The sequence below is a fragment of the Mugil cephalus genome, chromosome 15 (assembly GCF_022458985.1).
Source record: "Mugil cephalus isolate CIBA_MC_2020 chromosome 15, CIBA_Mcephalus_1.1, whole genome shotgun sequence".
Classification (NCBI taxonomy): Eukaryota; Metazoa; Chordata; class Actinopteri; order Mugiliformes; family Mugilidae; genus Mugil; species Mugil cephalus.
This window is the reverse complement of record NC_061784.1, coordinates 2,415,610-2,432,392: the sequence shown is the minus strand read 5'-3', so window position 1 is coordinate 2,432,392 and position 16,783 is coordinate 2,415,610. Positions and strand designations below refer to the sequence as shown.

General features: G+C 41.1%; 2 protein-coding genes across 6 annotated transcripts; one reads left to right on the top strand and one right to left on the bottom strand.

Moving 5' to 3' along the window:
- The first annotated feature begins 423 nt into the window (after window positions 1–423).
- On the top strand, window positions 424–6,571 carry stk36 (serine/threonine kinase 36 (fused homolog, Drosophila)). 3 transcript variants are annotated; one of them, XM_047606235.1, is made up of 21 exons: window positions 424–445; window positions 586–746; window positions 825–965; window positions 1,065–1,142; window positions 1,225–1,355; window positions 1,422–1,671; window positions 2,171–2,264; window positions 2,369–2,550; window positions 2,635–2,816; window positions 2,905–3,010; window positions 3,108–3,230; window positions 3,318–3,485; window positions 3,578–3,669; window positions 3,774–3,837; window positions 3,956–4,066; window positions 4,167–4,241; window positions 4,334–4,451; window positions 4,571–4,697; window positions 4,785–4,941; window positions 5,152–6,048; window positions 6,358–6,571. In XM_047606235.1, the coding sequence occupies exons 2-21, from the start codon at window positions 663–665 to the stop codon at window positions 6,475–6,477; spliced, it is 3,300 nt and encodes a 1,099-aa protein (XP_047462191.1). In that variant the 5' UTR covers window positions 424–445; window positions 586–662; the 3' UTR covers window positions 6,478–6,571. The 3 variants fall into 3 exon arrangements, with proteins under 3 accessions (XP_047462191.1, XP_047462192.1, XP_047462193.1); XM_047606236.1 differs by having other exon boundaries at window positions 425–746; window positions 4,785–4,902; XM_047606237.1 differs by lacking the exons at window positions 424–445; window positions 586–746; window positions 825–965; window positions 1,225–1,355.
- A 593-nt stretch (window positions 6,572–7,164) lies between these two features.
- Window positions 7,165–12,628, bottom strand: atf5a (activating transcription factor 5a). 3 transcript variants are annotated; one of them, XM_047608081.1, is made up of 5 exons: window positions 12,552–12,628; window positions 11,808–11,979; window positions 10,637–10,969; window positions 9,243–10,431; window positions 7,165–9,150 (listed from the first exon to the last, which is right to left on the bottom strand). In XM_047608081.1, the coding sequence occupies exons 3-5, from the start codon at window positions 10,860–10,862 to the stop codon at window positions 8,964–8,966; spliced, it is 1,602 nt and encodes a 533-aa protein (XP_047464037.1). In that variant the 5' UTR covers window positions 10,863–10,969; window positions 11,808–11,979; window positions 12,552–12,628; the 3' UTR covers window positions 7,165–8,963. The 3 variants fall into 3 exon arrangements, with proteins under 3 accessions (XP_047464037.1, XP_047464035.1, XP_047464038.1); XM_047608079.1 differs by lacking the exon at window positions 12,552–12,628 and having other exon boundaries at window positions 11,808–12,423; XM_047608082.1 differs by lacking the exon at window positions 12,552–12,628 and having other exon boundaries at window positions 10,721–10,969; window positions 11,808–12,154.
- Between the last annotated feature and the right edge of the window lie 4,155 nt (window positions 12,629–16,783).

Genomic DNA, 16,783 nt, shown 5'->3' with positions numbered 1-16,783 from the left:
TTCAACCTGCGTTTACTTGACACAACATTAGGTCGTACAGCATTCTGGGTTTATTGTTATGCAGGTAGTCTGTTTAAGTTTTAAAGTCTGACTATCATCCACAAACTGTCCTCCCTGGAGGCTTCTCATGAAGTCACTCGGCTTTGTTTACCGTTCTCAGTCCGTTGTCAGGAACGCAACGGCCGTTGATAAGGTAAGGACCCCTATTTCTTTGCTGCCCACAGAAAAGCCGTTTTTTATTTTGGCATTGTACTTTGAAAAAATAGCGGAAATAAACGCCCCTTGTCAAAACTCTTTACTAAAATGCTAAGCTTATGAATATCTAGTATGGGTAAGTGGCAATTCACACTTTATTTTTGTCTTTTGTAGATTTTTGAACTGGCATTTAAACTTGCCAACGTTTATCGTGCCCTCCCTCGACCGAAAAAAGTAGTGATACAGAAGAGTAAGCTATACTGCTATACATTTACAATAGTAGTCAGTTGACTAAACATTATTATTTGTGTTTGAGAAAGTTAAACGATTTACAATATATATCGGTTGTGTTTGCGCACGAGGACTGAAATAACCGCTTGTTCAATTTAGAGATGCTAACAACCTGGAAGCTCAGTTTTTGTCGGTTGTGAGGATGTAATGTTTGCCTGCTGCCGTTCGCCTTCAAAATGAATTCGTATCACGTCTTGGAGCTGGTGGGAGAGGGCTCATTTGGCCGAGTTTACAAGGGGAGGAAAAGATTTACTGGCCAGGTGAGCTTTTTACAGGAGTACACTTACTGTTTGTTTAACCCTCAACGTTTGACCGGCTGTCCGTCGTCGCCCCATTAGGTTGTGGCTCTAAAGTTCATGCCCAAGGTGGGACGGTCCGAAAAGGAACTGCGAAGTCTCAAGAGAGAAATTGAAATTATGAGAGGTCTTCAACATCCTAATATTGTACAGCTTTTTGACAGTTTTGAGACTGAAAATGAGGTATACTTTCAATCTCAAATTTACAGTCAGAAATCTTTTTAATCTACTAAACTAACTACCTTCAAATTGAGTTCTTAATCCATTCTGTGTTTGAAACAGGTTGTGGTTGTGACAGAGTATGCGGAGGGGCAGTTGTTCCAGATTCTTGAAGATGATGGGAACTTAGCAGAGAGCCAGGTATACACTGTCACTACATACCTGGCATTGGACTCATCCTAAAATTGTATATGATTTATATTGATTATTTCCTTCTAATAAGGTGCGTGAGATAGCGTGCCAGCTGGTCTCAGCTCTTTATTACCTACACTCACATCGCATCCTTCACCGTGACATGAAACCACAAAATATCCTGTTGGGAAAAAGTGGTGTGGTGAAACTATGCGACTTTGGGTAGGTTGGATATTTCATAATAATATTTTCAAAAAGCATAAATGACATGATATGATCCTCCTGTAGGTTTGCCAGAGCCATGAGTGTCTCCACCTTGGTGCTGACCTCTATCAAGGGAACACCACTGTACATGTCTCCTGAGCTGGTGGAGGAGAAGCCCTACGACCACACTGCTGATCTCTGGTCTCTGGGCTGCATCCTTTATGAACTCCACACGGGGGCGCCTCCGTTCTACACTAACTCCATCTTCCACCTGGTGCAGCTCATCGTGAGAGACCCAGTGAAATGGCCAGACACTATGAGCGACACCTGTACGGTACAGTGGAGCTGTCCAGTAGTCTTGATGCATTATGTAGGAATCTAGGCCAACATCTTCTCTACATAAAAGCATGATTTTTATTTAACAAATTTGTTTGGCTCTGAGCTGTGTTTAAGGGTATGATCATAGCAACGATTTTTAGAAATGCTGAGGTGTCCAGTGCACCAATATATACCTCCTATGCTATTGTAAATCCTTTGTGGCCTCTGAAGTTTCTCTGATAAATGTGGATTTTCCTGTTTTTTCAGACATACGGTCAAGCCTGAAATCATTCATACCCACGGCGAATTTGACTTTAAGTTACTTTTATTCAACCAGCAAGCTTTTTCTTAATGTTTGCATAAAAGTAACTTTAAGTCAAAATTTGCCAGGGGCTTGACTGTACATGAAATCCTTAAGGTTCTGATAAAGTGGTCAAAGTAGACAAACAGAACATGTTTCAGTAGGGGTATATCTTTATTATTGTTGTTAATGTTCTCTAATGTTTCCTTGACAGAGTTTCCTGAAAGGTTTGTTGACCAAAGACCCTCAGAAACGATTGTCGTGGCCAGACCTCCTGCACCATCCCTTTGTTGCTGATGGTGTTCTAGGTAATACTTAAAATGTTAATTTTAACAAAAAAAAGTCCCTATATGCCAGTGTTGTTTTTTTTTATTATCATTCCTTACTTTAATCTTTTCATTGTTGTTGGCAGTGGTGTCAGATACGAGTGTTTTCAGCCCTTTGACAGTCATGCCCAGCCCAGACATGCTGGCGATGAAACGTAAACAAGTTGCAGAAAAGTCTTTGCCGACTTCTGGAGAGAGCAGGTTATTGCGAAAGGCCAGAGAACAGAGGGAGAACCGAAAGAAACCAGTTGGCAGCGAGAACACCACTGTGAGCCATTAAATGTTTTTTTCTTTTGTCAAGTTTTCTTTACATAGAAACTCGTGAAGGAGCTTTGATCTGTTCTGTGCACAGATAAAGAAGGACGGTGTGGGAAATGAAAGGGTCAACTCTGCTACGGCAACAGCTTCTCCTACAGTGAGCGTTCCCACGGCCCCATCCAGTAAGGCTTCTGTTCCTTCGGGTCAATTAGTTGTGAGGACGGCCAATCAAAGCCTAAACCCAAAGATTCCTGCCACAACCAGATCAAAACACAGGTGCTTATGGAAGCTCAGAATAAAGATAAAATATACAACCAAAACAGGTTGAGGCACATGTTCACTGGTAAGTGCATTTTCTCTGCAGGGGTCAGATCAGCAGAGACTATGAGCAGGAATTTCCTTCTGTAGAGGTCGGGCCACAACTGGTGCAGCGATGCATTGAGAGCCATCAGGCCACGCTGTGTAGGCAGGTCAGTGATGGATATGTTTTTAAAAATATCAGTATCAAACTTGCATTGACAATAAAGAAACGGGTTATTGTGTGTCCATCTTGTCTTGTTCATCCAGGAGGTTGATAATGAGGAGTACTGGGAGAATCTGGCAGATTTGAGCAGGGAGCAGAACAAACTGTTTAACTACAGTCCCATTATACCCCAGCTTAAATCCAAGATCCTGGTATTTAAAGCTCAGGTAACTGGGTATAATTTTCAACTGAACATAAATAGATTTTTCTCAAAACAGTGTCATTTACATCTACTCTCCTCTGTGTTGGGCCAGCTGACAGGTGGAATAAAGGAATTTCAGCACATTCACCAGCCACTGAAGGTCCTGCAGAATCTGATCCTGAGGCATGACCTCCATAAGTCACACCACCATGAACTTGGACTACCCCGAGTCCTTTTTGAGCTAATCCACGATGCTGTAGAAAACAAAGAATTCATCAAGGTTATTGCTCAGAAATGGAGCAATATTTATCAATGCATCACTCCTGCAACATTGTCCCTGATTCTTTTATCCGTACTCTTCCCCCTGCTCAGCAACAGTGGAGTGTGCCGGCTCTTGGAGAAATGATTACAGTGCTTCTCATCTACTGGGAGCAGCATGATGGCTGGATGGAAGAAGAGCCTAGGTTTGATCAGTATTTTGTTTGTTCGTTTTTAACTGCATACATAAAGGTTGACTAGCACAAAAATTGGACAGGAAAATACTGCAATGTCTGCTGTCACACTACAGGATGGAAGAGTTCACCAAACCTTTCAACATGATTCTTTCTCATCCCAGTCTCAGTCCTTTGGCAGTAAGTAGCCACTGAAGCTATTAAACAGCTGATCATGTTTATCCATATACAGTACTTTTTGTGATGCAGTGAGCTGGTCTGTTGTGTGACAGTTCCTTTGATATCTTTTTTTTTTTAGCCCCTGGCTGCTTCTGTTTTGTCTCTCTTCACACAACTTGATATTGATGTTGAAGTTAATACGGATGTTCTAATCTCCTTGCTGAAGATTTTGGTCTCTGATTCATTTGAGGTACTGAAACTATATTTAGCAATAATTTGAGACTTTTTAGCAAAAGCTCAATTTGATTTATATTTTTCTGACCCTCTTTTTCTCTTCTCTGCATTGGCAGCCCAAAGTGTCTCCACCCTGTGGTTGGGGACTCTGTGATGGTGTCCTGTCTTTATTCCTATACGCTCTCTCTGAGGTCAGACAGCATCTTAAATATAAAGCATTTGCTTGAATAGAATTCAGAGGCTGACCTGATGTCTGTGCCCCTCCTGTTTCTTCTTTTGACAGCATGGAAAAGCCCCTTTGCCTTCATGTTTAAATTCAGTTATGTTTCCGGATCTTTGGAAAAAGATTGGTACATCACTAGCAAGCACAACCCCAGACATGATCTTCTGTTCAGCAAATGGTGAATATGTCCCACATTATTTATAACACACCAAATATGTGGTTGAAATGTTTACTTATTTGATTTATATATATATATATATATATTGTTATTATTATTATTATTTTTTTTCATTTCAGGGTTGTTTTCTTTTCTGTCTATTGCGCTGTTTGTCTTCACCAAGGATCCATACTCATGCATCCCTCTGTTTTCTGACAATGAATCCAAATGTGTCTACACTCTTGGCAGGCTGCTGGCAAATGACTGGTCAGTTCTCAGATGTCTACTGTACTGTTGCAAAGCAGCTGTAACACCTGAAGCTAACAGTTCCATCTTTTATTTTATGCCCTACAGTCCTGGGAGACGTGAGGTGGATCTGATTCATGAAAAGTTATCTGCGCTGAGCTGCCACTTGTTATGTTTTCCATTTGCCCTGGATCTGCCTTCGCACACCATGTCCAAAGTTTTGAAGGTGTATGCCAGTTGTGGTATTGTTGCAAGCCTCATGCAGGTTAGGGCCTTCTCGTAAGCCAATAAAGACCTCCCTGACAAATTCAATTTTCTGATGCAATCCAGGATAACTCTTGCTCCTCACCCATGATTGACATGCACTACTTTACATTTTAATGTGTGTGTACTTTTGGGAGAGCACCGTGTTGTTTTGTTGTTGTTTGATGTATGACAAGTTGTCTGACTAATTTTGTTTTCCATTCTTCTGCAGATAATTCAAACTTTCCCTCTTCCACTGCTGGAGCTGCCTCTCTCCTTGTTGGGCCGTTTGCTCTTGTGCGACCCTGAGCACTCTGTTTCCCATCTCAGAAAAGCTACTTCTGGCTTTTTCTCACCACCCCGAGACAGGCAGCTCACTGCCTCCAGACACAAGCCTCCTTTGACCAGAAGTGCCAGCTCTCTGCTGTCTGACTTGCTGCAGCTAGACGGGCTGTGGGCCTCTGCTGCGAAGCTCCTTACTCTGTTATCCCATGTAGCCCGCTGTTTACTTGGGTCTGCCAGCCTCCAGGTTTATGTGGCATCTTCAGTGCTGCAGAAGGCACTAACTCACACTCATGACCAGATCAGGGCTGCCACGTGCAGATTTTTAGGAAATCTGAATCCATTCAGGCCTCCTGCACCAGAGACACTGCACCCCGTCGTTTTCAAAGGCATGATAGACTGCCTTCATGACTCCTGCGTGCCTGTCCGGCGGATGGCCTGCTGGGCAGTTGGGAACTGGTTGGGATATATTGCGTGCACTGACACTGCAGGGAGGGGCAAAGAAAAGGAACAAAATAAACCTTCACATATTGAGGTGGGAGACAATTTGGTGACAACTAAAGAGCAGAGAGTTGACGATGAGGAGGGGAGACGATGGACACAGGAAGCCAGGAGAACTGCATCCATGTTGGCATCTCTAATCAGTGATCCTGATGCCCTCACTCGGCGCCACTGTTGCGCCGCGCTGGGAAACCTGGTAAACGTTGATGGGGTTTTACAGTTGTTGCTGGAGGAAGATGTGTTCAGTTTACTTCTGAGATCTGCATGCACAGATTCCCATAATGCAGTAAGACAAGCTGCTATAGCAACTCTGTGCCTTTACAGCCAGCAGGAAGAAGTCCGTCAGGTAATGAATCAACAGGTTAAAGGTAGACATCATGAACATTGTAACAAGTCCATTTAAGCATTTATAACTTTCTTTTTCTTTTCTTTTTTTGTTTTGATCGTTACGTGTTAGCTTAGGAAAGAAAAAATACACTTTTAATTGAATGCCTTCAAGGCCCCTTGAATCCTGTCAGTTGTTGATCCAGTTCATTTTTTTTTTTAAATAAACTTAGCACAATCTTTCATGGTTTTGCATCAATCACTTGATATAAAAAAAAATATATATATATATATGTTCTAGTTTGTCACTTTCTTTTGCATTTATTTGAAGGTCCTGACATCCGTGGACGCCAGTAAGAAACTTGTTCGGGCTTCCCAACGAGACCCTCCACAGTGTGACTACCAGCAGCTCCTTGGACTGCTGCAAGTCGCTGCAGCTCACCAGGAATGACGGCACACTGACAAGCTGCTGGTCTCCAGCTGTGCGTTAGACAAATCCATCACCAACCATATCCCGTTGTTGCAATAAAAACAATTGTAAAACACGTTGTTTCTACTGTAATTTCGAGACAATAGAGAAACGGTGTAATCGAAACGACGACAGGTTTTCTTTTTACCTGGCTTATTATTTTGTCACTGTAAACCGCCACAGCCGCTCAAGTTATTTTAATTTAATTTTTTTTTCTTCTATTTATTTATTTCAGTTTTCCCGGACATTTTCCATATCAGAATTATAACGCTCTACAGAATTTAAAGCCTAAATCTACTACTGCGACTAGTGTGTTCATATTCTATAAAACAAAATCGTTTTATACAACATGAACACAATTGTTTTTTCGGACGTTTGGAAGATGAATTAACTCTTGGTTCAATTTAAAATAGTTATAAAATGCGTCGACCAAAGACGGGCTGAAAAAAAATATCTAATAAAAGTGTCTGTCCGATGTGCGCTAAATGTCGAGAAAAATAGTCCGCATGCATCAGGGCCTGAAGGAACTTAATTTGCCCTGTCACCGAACAAATAGAATAAAAACAAAACACAGTTGTATAAAACAAACAAAACGTATTTTAATCTCTCAGATTGTAATGCTGTAACGCATTTTCAATGACAGTCGGAAAGAAAAATAACACGACGGGCGAAAGTTGATGACGCTTTCTTTATTTTCTTCGAGGACAAAAAATTGACATCAGACAAAGGAAACAAGCCTGTAATTAATCAACTTGAAATTACATCGCGGTATAATGGACTGACAGTAGGCCTACACAGTTTTGGTTTTAACAATCCTTTTTTTGATAGTACACCGCAGGGCTTCAACCACATGACATGAATTTCTAGCCAAAAATGCAAATAAACGCTATGAATAAATAAATGATCACAAACCATCGGCGCTTATATTCAAGATTGTCTTAAAATAAATATGCATAGAAAAAACTATCCTTGGTATAGAACAGTAACAGTGATTATTTGCTTAGAATAACAACTAATGATTTTAGACACTACCCTCTTTCTTACACCACAGCTGCAAGAGCATGAACAAATAATCTAATGAGAACTTTTTTTTCTAGAAAGAAAAGGTTAACACACTCCACTCCCTGAACATATAAAAGTTGTTACAAATTAGTGCAGATCAGCCAGAGGCCTAAAAAACTTATTGCCTTAACAAGCAGTTTAGAGAAAGAATCTCCGACTTATTTCTGAAACTCTAAGTTTTCTATTCCAGAGAGTACATTTATGCAAAGGCATGCAGAGAGAGGCTGCTAAGGGCCACTATAGTTACAATATTTGTACATATTGAAAAGCCAGATTTTACATTGGGAAAACCTGTGTGTCAGACGTCTGCCACGTAAAGTCTGTAATCTCCACAAACTGCCTATGGATGTTTGTAGGACTGGAGGATAAACTGAATATCCTGAGCTGCCACACAGATTGTATAACTGCAATATAGAAAAGAAGGACACTGTTTCACTTCAACAACACAATATGATAAATGAGTTCTCTTTTGGTCACATGATGTATCTTTTGGACACGATTTGCAGCCATTAAAGAAAAAAATAGCAATTGCTTGATTTGTTACAATAGAAGTTACAAGTTGTGAAAATTTAAACAGCAGGGTAAAATCAATTAAAACGTTCAAATGGTCTTTACTGAGGAGTATTTTAGCGCTGCACTAAACCTGAAGTCAGTCGAAATGTCGAGATAATTTGTCAAAAAAAAAAAAACGAAAATAGTGACAACAATAAAACAATGAAAAAAAAAATTAATTCTAAAGCTGTTGAGTGTTTTTTCCTCTGATGCATATTAGCGTCTGTGTCTGTGCTTGTATAACTCAATACATATTCAACAGCAGCGCTAATATTTTAAAATATTCATACCGACTGAAATGTATTGTCTGTTGCGGAAAGGCTAGAAATTATTTTAGATAAGTACTTGATGTGAAATCGAAATGTTGACACCAACGACATATTTAACTATTCCAACTACTGAAAATGACAATACAGTAATTGCGAATGAAAAATTAAAATAAATAAAAACCAACACAGATTGTATTGCTGACATCAATTTCAATGTAAGGCTATTAAAAATATAAAACCTGCATAATGATCAACATTACCTCTTCAGAAAAAATCCTATTTCAATTAGCAGATTCACGAGATCTATTAAAAATGATTGTCATTTAAAGCATTGCAATGCCACAGTGCAGGCTCAAGTGATTCGAGTGCGAAAGCAATGGAAGCATTGGAATAGGGTGCTGATTTAAAATCTAGAAAATAATTCACATTAGCCAAGCATGCGTTTGCCCCCTCACCTTGAAAGCAAAAATAAATAAATAATGATCATAATAATTAAACATTCAAGTCTGGACAAACTCAAAGACACACAGAGCTCCACATTTTCCCTGTCAGGCTCTGTTTCCGTGTACTTGCAGGAGCATGGTCTTAGGCTGTTGGGTCCTGCTTGAGTCTTTGGCTGCGGGCCTTGTAAACTTCAATCAGCAGGTCTTTGACGTACTGGATTTCACGTTCTACGGACTCTGCTTTATCCCGCAACTCTCGGTTTCTTCCTTCAAGGCAGTGTAGTTGTTCTTCCAAAGAATCTAGCTCCGCCCTTTTTCGTTGGCGATATCTGCATTAAACAAACAAAGGAAAGCATTTATATATGTATATATATATATATAAATAAATAATCTATTTCATCAAGCAGGTACTAAGACATACCTATGAGCGGCAGTTTTGTTCTGATCTCTCTTCTTCTGTTTGCGCTCCCCGCCTTCAACTGGAATGATGTCCACTTCGTATTTCACAGCACAGTGGTCTTCTTTCAGACGGCACGCTTGTATGTGACCTGACGTCTCCAAGTTCAGACTCTCCCTAGCCATTAAAAGACACTCTGGGCCCTGATCCCCAAGAAAGTTACAGTGTAAATCATGCTGACCTATCTGCAGACTCTCTGATTTCAGCTGTTCGTTGATGTTGCCTAAGAAGCCATGATAGGCCTCAGATTGCGGCGTCGCTGGGAGATAACAACCTTCACTGCTTTCAGATTTCCAAGAAACGGTGGCTTTTGTCACCTCCACACTAGCTTTGATGCTATTGAGCACCTCGTTGTTACTAGTGCCTCCGCTAACCTCCCTCATGCTATACATCAACAGATCCTCTTTCTTATGTGGGACCTCAAGCGATCCACCAAAGCCAAATCCACCACCACCAACTTTTGCACCGGCAATCACATCTTGAGTGAAACAGCAGTTTTTCTCTTCTTTGGGTAAAACGGCACATCGTCTAACCTCGACTGCACTACCTGGGCAGTAGCTTTTCCCTACCAGCTGCTCGTCCTCTACGCAGCTATAATTACCCGTAAGGGTCACAGCTGAGTTACCTGAGTTACTTCCTTTGGAACTCAACAAACTGTTGTCAAAGCCTTCACTGAACCTCACACCATCAGGAACTCTTTTCCTAGCACACCCACTGGGGCGACTGCAGCTGTACGGGGCGTGTCTTGGAATTTTGGATCGCCCAATGGGCCCGCCACAGATACTCAGCAGGTCCAGTTCTCCGGTTGCCAAGGTAACAAGAAGTGGGCTGGACTCCGATTGGTTGGATGTGGAGTATGATGCGTATGGCAGCTGACTGAATGGCTGAGGACCCACTGGCAGTGGACCCCTGTCGCATTTTCCGAGCCTCGGCCCTTTCTCTGGCAGTGGTTCAGACAGGAAGTAGTCCTCTAGTTGGGCCAATTCCTCTTGCAGCAGAGAGGTCATGACCTCCAAGTCAGAGGGCACCTGGATATCATTCTGAAGGGGTGAAGGGGGAAGGGACGCATTGGTGGAGGAGGGAGGGGAAGGAGGGTTTGGGAGGTAAGAGGAGAAATCCACTTCTTCCGTCATCCAGTCAGTGAGACCATCACCTATTGAGGAGGGGAAAACTCAATTTGTTACAAGCTGTTTGACGAAGGAAAATATCACAGCTAAAAAATAAAAAATGTCAGTTATCCAACAGTGTACGTAGCAGCTTCCTAAAAACATAAACGATCGTCAGCAGAAAATGCAAAGCAATTTTGAAATGAAGTTGCGGCATATCGATATAACAGACGTAGCTAGTTTACTACTTACTGTTCAAGAAGGACGAATGTGCTGCAGTGCCGAGCCCACCTGAAATGGGGAAAAATATAAAAAAGCGCACTCGCTGCAACTCACCAATTAAGTGCTGACTCTCCTCTGACACCTCCCCCCTGCACCCCTGTGATTGGCTGTGGTTAGCCTGTGGGTGAGAGAGAGCGAGGGGGTCTGCCGGGCAGACACGAAGAGTCTTCCAAACAGGAGCTGATGTTGCCATCATTTTGTCTGTTGGTGCTTTGATTCAGTCCAAGTCCAAGCATATGCTGGGAGCGAGCGGGGTCTGACAGATGGGCCACAGAGAGCAGGGCTGGGTGAGCATAATGAAACCTGGAGGGTAAACAGAGACAGGGATGAGACAAGTGGACGACCAAAAACATTCAACATATTCAGCCAACTAATGAAATCAGGAGTCACAGATATGTGCTGTCTGTAGTTTCTCAACATGATTTGTTTCGATATACTGAGTCTGATAGTCCCATGTGTATTTTTTAGAATACATACACTACTATTATAAACAAGCAGCTTCATAGTAAATGCCAACGAATGAAGAATCCGAATCCATCATAAAAATAAAACCAAAACCCCCGGATCCTGCACAGTGAGTGAGTGACAGAAGCAAGAGCTGGTGTCCTTTGGGCTTTGAAATGCCTCAAAGCAAAATGTACTTGACGTCCTCAAAACACGTGGGAGCCAGTGACGCTGTCAGGGGCCTAACTGTTGACAGGAGCTCCACAGTGACTACCTCTCTAGGTGAGAGACACCCTGATGGCTAAATCGGATTAATGCAGATAAGCCGCTTCCAATCGCATGTTCCTTTTAAATTAATCACCTCTATTTGATCACTTATCCGGATTGGATTACAACAATGAGATTTAAAAAGCTGGCAAAACATACAAATGAAAGTGATAGATGTGTCTCCAGCTTACAAAGTCTACACGTTGACAGGAAATATAGTTCACCGTCATATACTAGAGACACCTGATGTTTATCATGACACGCACTATATTATTTACCACAAATGGAGCGCCCTTAAAGAAGCACTTGACACTTGACAGGACATTTGTATGAGTTAAAAATCATATTTTAACCGTTAATGACACGCAATAACAATGACAATAACAGCAATACAACAACAACAAACTCGAGGAGAAAGAGTTGGACTTACTCCATTCTTGCAGAAAAAATTGTAGAGCTCTTGGGGGTGCGTTGCTAAAGCAAAGCACGACTTCTTCTCGGGTCCAACAACTTGGTTAAATCAAAGAGCCATGTTTTAGCTCGGGATATCCAGGGCGGCGTAAAAAGAACGAGATGCTGCTTTGTTGTGGTCGACCTGTAAACTGAGGAGAGGCTTAATTGTGACAAAGCATCAGTTCATTCACACCTAGCAACCAACTGCGTCACCAGGATAAACCGTGCAGATCACTCCGCCCCCTCACTCCGCCGCGCCGAAGGACGTCCCACATTATAAAACTACCGAAGGACTTGTCTCTGGTTGAATGCTCTAAATGTAACACTTACAAGCAATCAATAGGCCCTACAATATCTTGTGATTAAGTATGATTCTTTGAATTACCTCTTCTGATACCATAGAAAGAATTTGTGTTTTTCTTTAAAAAAACAAACTTTTCTTTTTTGTAAAAGTAATACAAACATTGATAACATAATAATAATAATAAAAATAACAAGTGACTTTTTTGGTGTTCAAAAAGTAATTACTGTACGTTACGTTACGGGTCTATTCCTAGGTGCCCCCGTTGCTATAGAGATGAGGCAGCGCCGTGTTTTTGGACTCGACAGGGCGTAACCTCTCCCTAAAATTAACAACTTGCTGAGAGGCTTTAAGTAAATGAACGCAACTCTCCAACACACACACACGCACACACACACACAGCTACAGTTTATACTGTACCCCACTGCGAGGCGTGGTATTGTTTTCGTAGGGGGACTACTTGATTCACACCACACTTTGTTGTTTAGTGCAAGTCTGTTGCATCTCCGTTGCATCAGTGGTCCACGGCCACAGCGATTGGCTGCGCGGACTCCGACTGTCGGTCTCTCATTGGTTGGAATCGTCCGCATGTGAAATATGATTGGTCGGTGTTAAGAAAGGCAAAGCATCACTGTGTTGTTATCTTTTTTTTTTTTTTTCCTACAGTGCAGACTGTGCACATGTTTCAGGTAAACAAAACCGGGTGTAGAGGTTGGTTTTAAAGCTGTGGCTCTAAAATTTAAACATACCAGCTTGTGGTAATCAAGTGACTAGTTATACATTAGAGAAACCAAATGGCAGTGATAAAAAGAAAATTATTAATAAAAGCGATAATCTAACACACCTTTGTGTGTAGATTTTCAAGTTGTTCTACTGGTAAATTTTCCCTTATTATTCATTATCTGTCAGTGCTTGTGTCAGATGCCTGCTCACAATTTATAGATAAGATAAGACAAACTATATATAATTTGAGATGTCTTATTTTTGTGGTTAATTTAGTTGACACAGCTGGTGAAACCAAACGTAGTGACTGGCAAAAAGTGTCAATAATAATTATGTGAGGAATAAAGCACTGTTTTTCTCCTTTCAGCAAATCCCGTAGCTGAGTGAATGTGCTGTTCTCCTGTTGCTATAGTAATAGCGGACACTGCCCCCTATTTTAGACTTGTTTTCTGGTTGCTGTTGCCATGGGATTTGCATCTCTCTCTCTCTCCCTCTTTCTTTTTTCCGTACCTGTTTTCCTTCGCCGCTGTCTCGACACCCCTCCCTGCCCAACTGTTCCTCCGTCTCATTTGCTGAGTTGCATCTCAGTGACATTATCATTTTTTCCCCCCAAAACCAATGTATTATTTTCCCCCAGTTCTGCTAAATTTTCATATTGATGGGACACCAGCGTCTAATCTGTGACAGATTTGTCCTCTGAGAAGCATGTCTATGTATAGAGTAGAAGTATGAAAGCATCTGACTTGAACTGATTGCTCATAATCACACTGTCCAGAGTGGTTACAGTTTCCACACAGAGGGTAGAACATTATTTGAGTAGAAATCAGACAGCATAAATACCTAGATGAATGAATTTGACTAGAATGTCCCCCGTAGCACTCTAATATCCATGTGTATTAATGTGAGGTATTTATAGAAAAGGCCATGTTTCAGAGGAGCCATTCAGCAAAATGCCCACTGCATGTTAGCTACCATATGCTCGAACAGATTTGTAGAAAAGCAGCCTGATGCAATTTAGATAAATGCGGTCGTAATGGAGACCAGATTGAGATACTAGTGAAGTTGGCAGGTCTCCCAGGAAATTGCTGACTGCTCTCTGTGTCCCTATTAATTGGTCCACTGAGGGCTATCTGTTAGAGAATCATGAGAGAAATCCAAGGTGCTCCCTATCATAGCATGGCTGCATGTCCCTAGTGCCTCCACTATTATATACAATAGAAGAGATGTAAAATGTGTTAACCACACAGTTTTAAATAATCCAACGGGCTCAGTGTCTCATAGCTAAAACTGAGCTATATAAAGTCTCCAAGTTGCTAGAATAACATGAGCAAACTAAACAAGCCTACACAAACAGCTTTGGATCAGACAGGATTTCATCTATCAACCGATTTATTGTCTGAATATTGTGTATGAGCAGAGAAGTCAGAAAAGTCGATGCTGCATGCCAAGTGCACGTATGGCACGTTAGTAAGGGTTACACCATCATTTCATCATCATCTCTCTCCGAATTTATTGTCCTCAACTTTTGCCCCTCTTTGAACATATGAAGAAAACATGGAATTCAGTTACGACTTGTGAATGGAAGCCCCTCGCTGGGGATTTGTACATATTTCTTTCGTGTCCAACCTGCTGATCACTTGCATTTGTTGCTATGCTTTGGCTTGAAAACAGGTAATCGAGTCCCCGAAAAGTGACAAGGGTAATGTAATTCTCATTCACGTGAGTTTGGGGTAGTTAATTTGTTTTCAGCCATGACAGATTGGAACAGGATTGTGTTTATTTACTGTTCCGCCAAGACTGCATGGTAAATTAGAGGTGTTTGCTGTAAATGACTACAGCGTCTGTTTTGTTCTCCGTTGGGATGTCTCACCTTTTAGCAGTTTACTGAAAACTAAATCTAAGCCCTGATGCTGTCTTCAATGAAGATAGCAAGTAAACCCGTCCCTGTAAAACCTCAGCAGATCAATAAATAGAACAACACATTTTCCTTTTGGATGAAAAACTAAAGTCTTGCTGGAAAAAGGTTTCAGAAAGTACAGATGAAGTAAAGAAGAACTAAGCCTGTATATGGATAGTCCAGATATTGTTCGTGCATCACTTTGTCCTCTTCAAATTTTTAGCTCTTTAAGCAAACAGGTCCCAAATGGTTCCTGTGTGTCATTTACAGCACTCAGGCAGTGTGAGGCTGCTCTGTAGAGCCATCTAAACCCTAGAGGCTCAGCGTCTACCACCTCTGAGCTTTACACAGCCCAGACAGGCCATATGCTACATGCTTCTAACAACTTATACTGTTCTCTTATCAGAGTAACTTATTTCAGTCATACATTCTAATGCGAGTGGTTCTACGTTACCCAGAGTGACCTATCAATTTAACTATAAACCTAATCCAGCAGCACCAACCTAATGCAGTGGGAGATGACAAAACCAAGGTACTAAATGATTATCTAAAGCATGAAATGAAAAGAAAAGAAAAGAAAAAGGAGGTCCTGCCTCATTATGGTTAAAATATACTCAATATACTTGCCGGTTCATGAGGTGTACTAGTGGAAGCGAACGCATCCTAATGTCACAGTCCTTCACTAATGCGGTTCACTCTACTTTCTTGATGGTTATTATCATGTTTATGTTGAAACAGAGTAAGAAAGACAGTAAATCAACTGTATGATTATCCTTTTGGATGTGGTTTGTGGTGCTGTATAAAATTAAACACAAAGTGTTTCTGTTATTCAGCCTAGCCCACTGACTACAATGTCAAAATAAAAGAAACACGTGTCACTGGAACATAATACAGTTCAATGGCACTACAAACCGCAGCTCTCTCAGTTATTTTGAAATGCTGAACACCACAACCTTCATGAAGATAAGATTTAATGCTGGAGTGTTATACTAGAATGCATTCATTGTATGTTAGGTACTTAATGGCAAGAAATGTCCTGTTTGAATCGAGACAATGTGTAATTCTACTATAGTTCGAAGGCAGTAATGTACAATTTAATTTAGTGGGAAACTGCTCTGTGATCTGCGCATTTCACCTTGTTCTTGCATAAAGTATTAAAACAGGTTAAAATCACTGCTATCTATCTTCATCTGTGTCAGCGTCTCTGCGTCACTTGTGGAGAGAGAAAGCTGTGATGATGTCACTTATAGCTGCCTTTTTCTGTCTTTATGACAGACTTTACTGGCTTGCAGAATGTGCACACTGACAGACAGGTCTGTGAAGACTGTCAGCCACCCAGGTCACTGTATAGCTCGTACACCATTAAAAGTTACTGGACTTAATGTGAAGATAAAGTCATAAAAAACATTTTTCTGATTTGCTGGTTAAGAATTATCGCTTTCTGAAAAAGAATGAAGTAAAAATCACTGAACATTTTCAGTGTGATGCCTGATAGCCAGTGAAACATAAAACAACATCCCACATTGGGGTGCAGTAATGGTATTCACAGTCTATGTTTTGTTGGCCTCATTAGGTCAACACTGGTGCTTTCCCCCCTCCGGATATTATTCCACATATCATTGTTGTGCTCGCCATGAGATCCAAAAACATAGTAATTTAACGATTTGTATATCGTGTACTCTATTTTGAACATCATTCCCTTCAAAGAAAGTGAAGATGATTTGTTCAAAGCAGTAATCATAAGTAGGGGAAGTTTGGCTGGCGTATCAGATGCCTTTAGTGAAAGATGCTTTCATCAGCTGTGTGAGTGTGAGTGGAGTTGATAGCGTGTTCAGTGTTGGGCAACATTTTTATTTTATTTTTTTTTTCACTTTAATCTCCTAAATGAACCCAAACTCACATGTGGATATGAAAACTTTAAATCACAAATGCCTGTTTTAAAGTGTTAGGAAGGATGTGAGCGCGGAGCTTTTTTGACAGGTGATGCTACAAACCCCCTCCGGCCGCCAGAGCGGAGAGATATCTCAATTTC

Coding starts and splice junctions, on each gene's coding strand:
- atf5a (XM_047608081.1), bottom strand. CDS start 10,862: ATGATGGCAACATCAGCTCCTGTTTGGAAGACTCTTCGTGTCTGCCCG. Junction 10,432..10,636: donor ACATTCGTCCTTCTTGAACA/GTAAGTAGTAAA, acceptor CCTCCTCAATAG/GTGATGGTCTCACTGACTGG. Junction 9,151..9,242: donor AACAAAACTGCCGCTCATAG/GTATGTCTTAGT, acceptor TGTTTAATGCAG/ATATCGCCAACGAAAAAGGG.
- stk36 (XM_047606235.1), top strand. CDS start 663: ATGAATTCGTATCACGTCTTGGAGCTGGTGGGAGAGGGCTCATTTGGC. Junction 2,265..2,368: donor TGTTGCTGATGGTGTTCTAG/GTAATACTTAAA, acceptor TGTTGTTGGCAG/TGGTGTCAGATACGAGTGTT. Junction 3,838..3,955: donor CCAGTCTCAGTCCTTTGGCA/GTAAGTAGCCAC, acceptor TTTTTTTTTTAG/CCCCTGGCTGCTTCTGTTTT.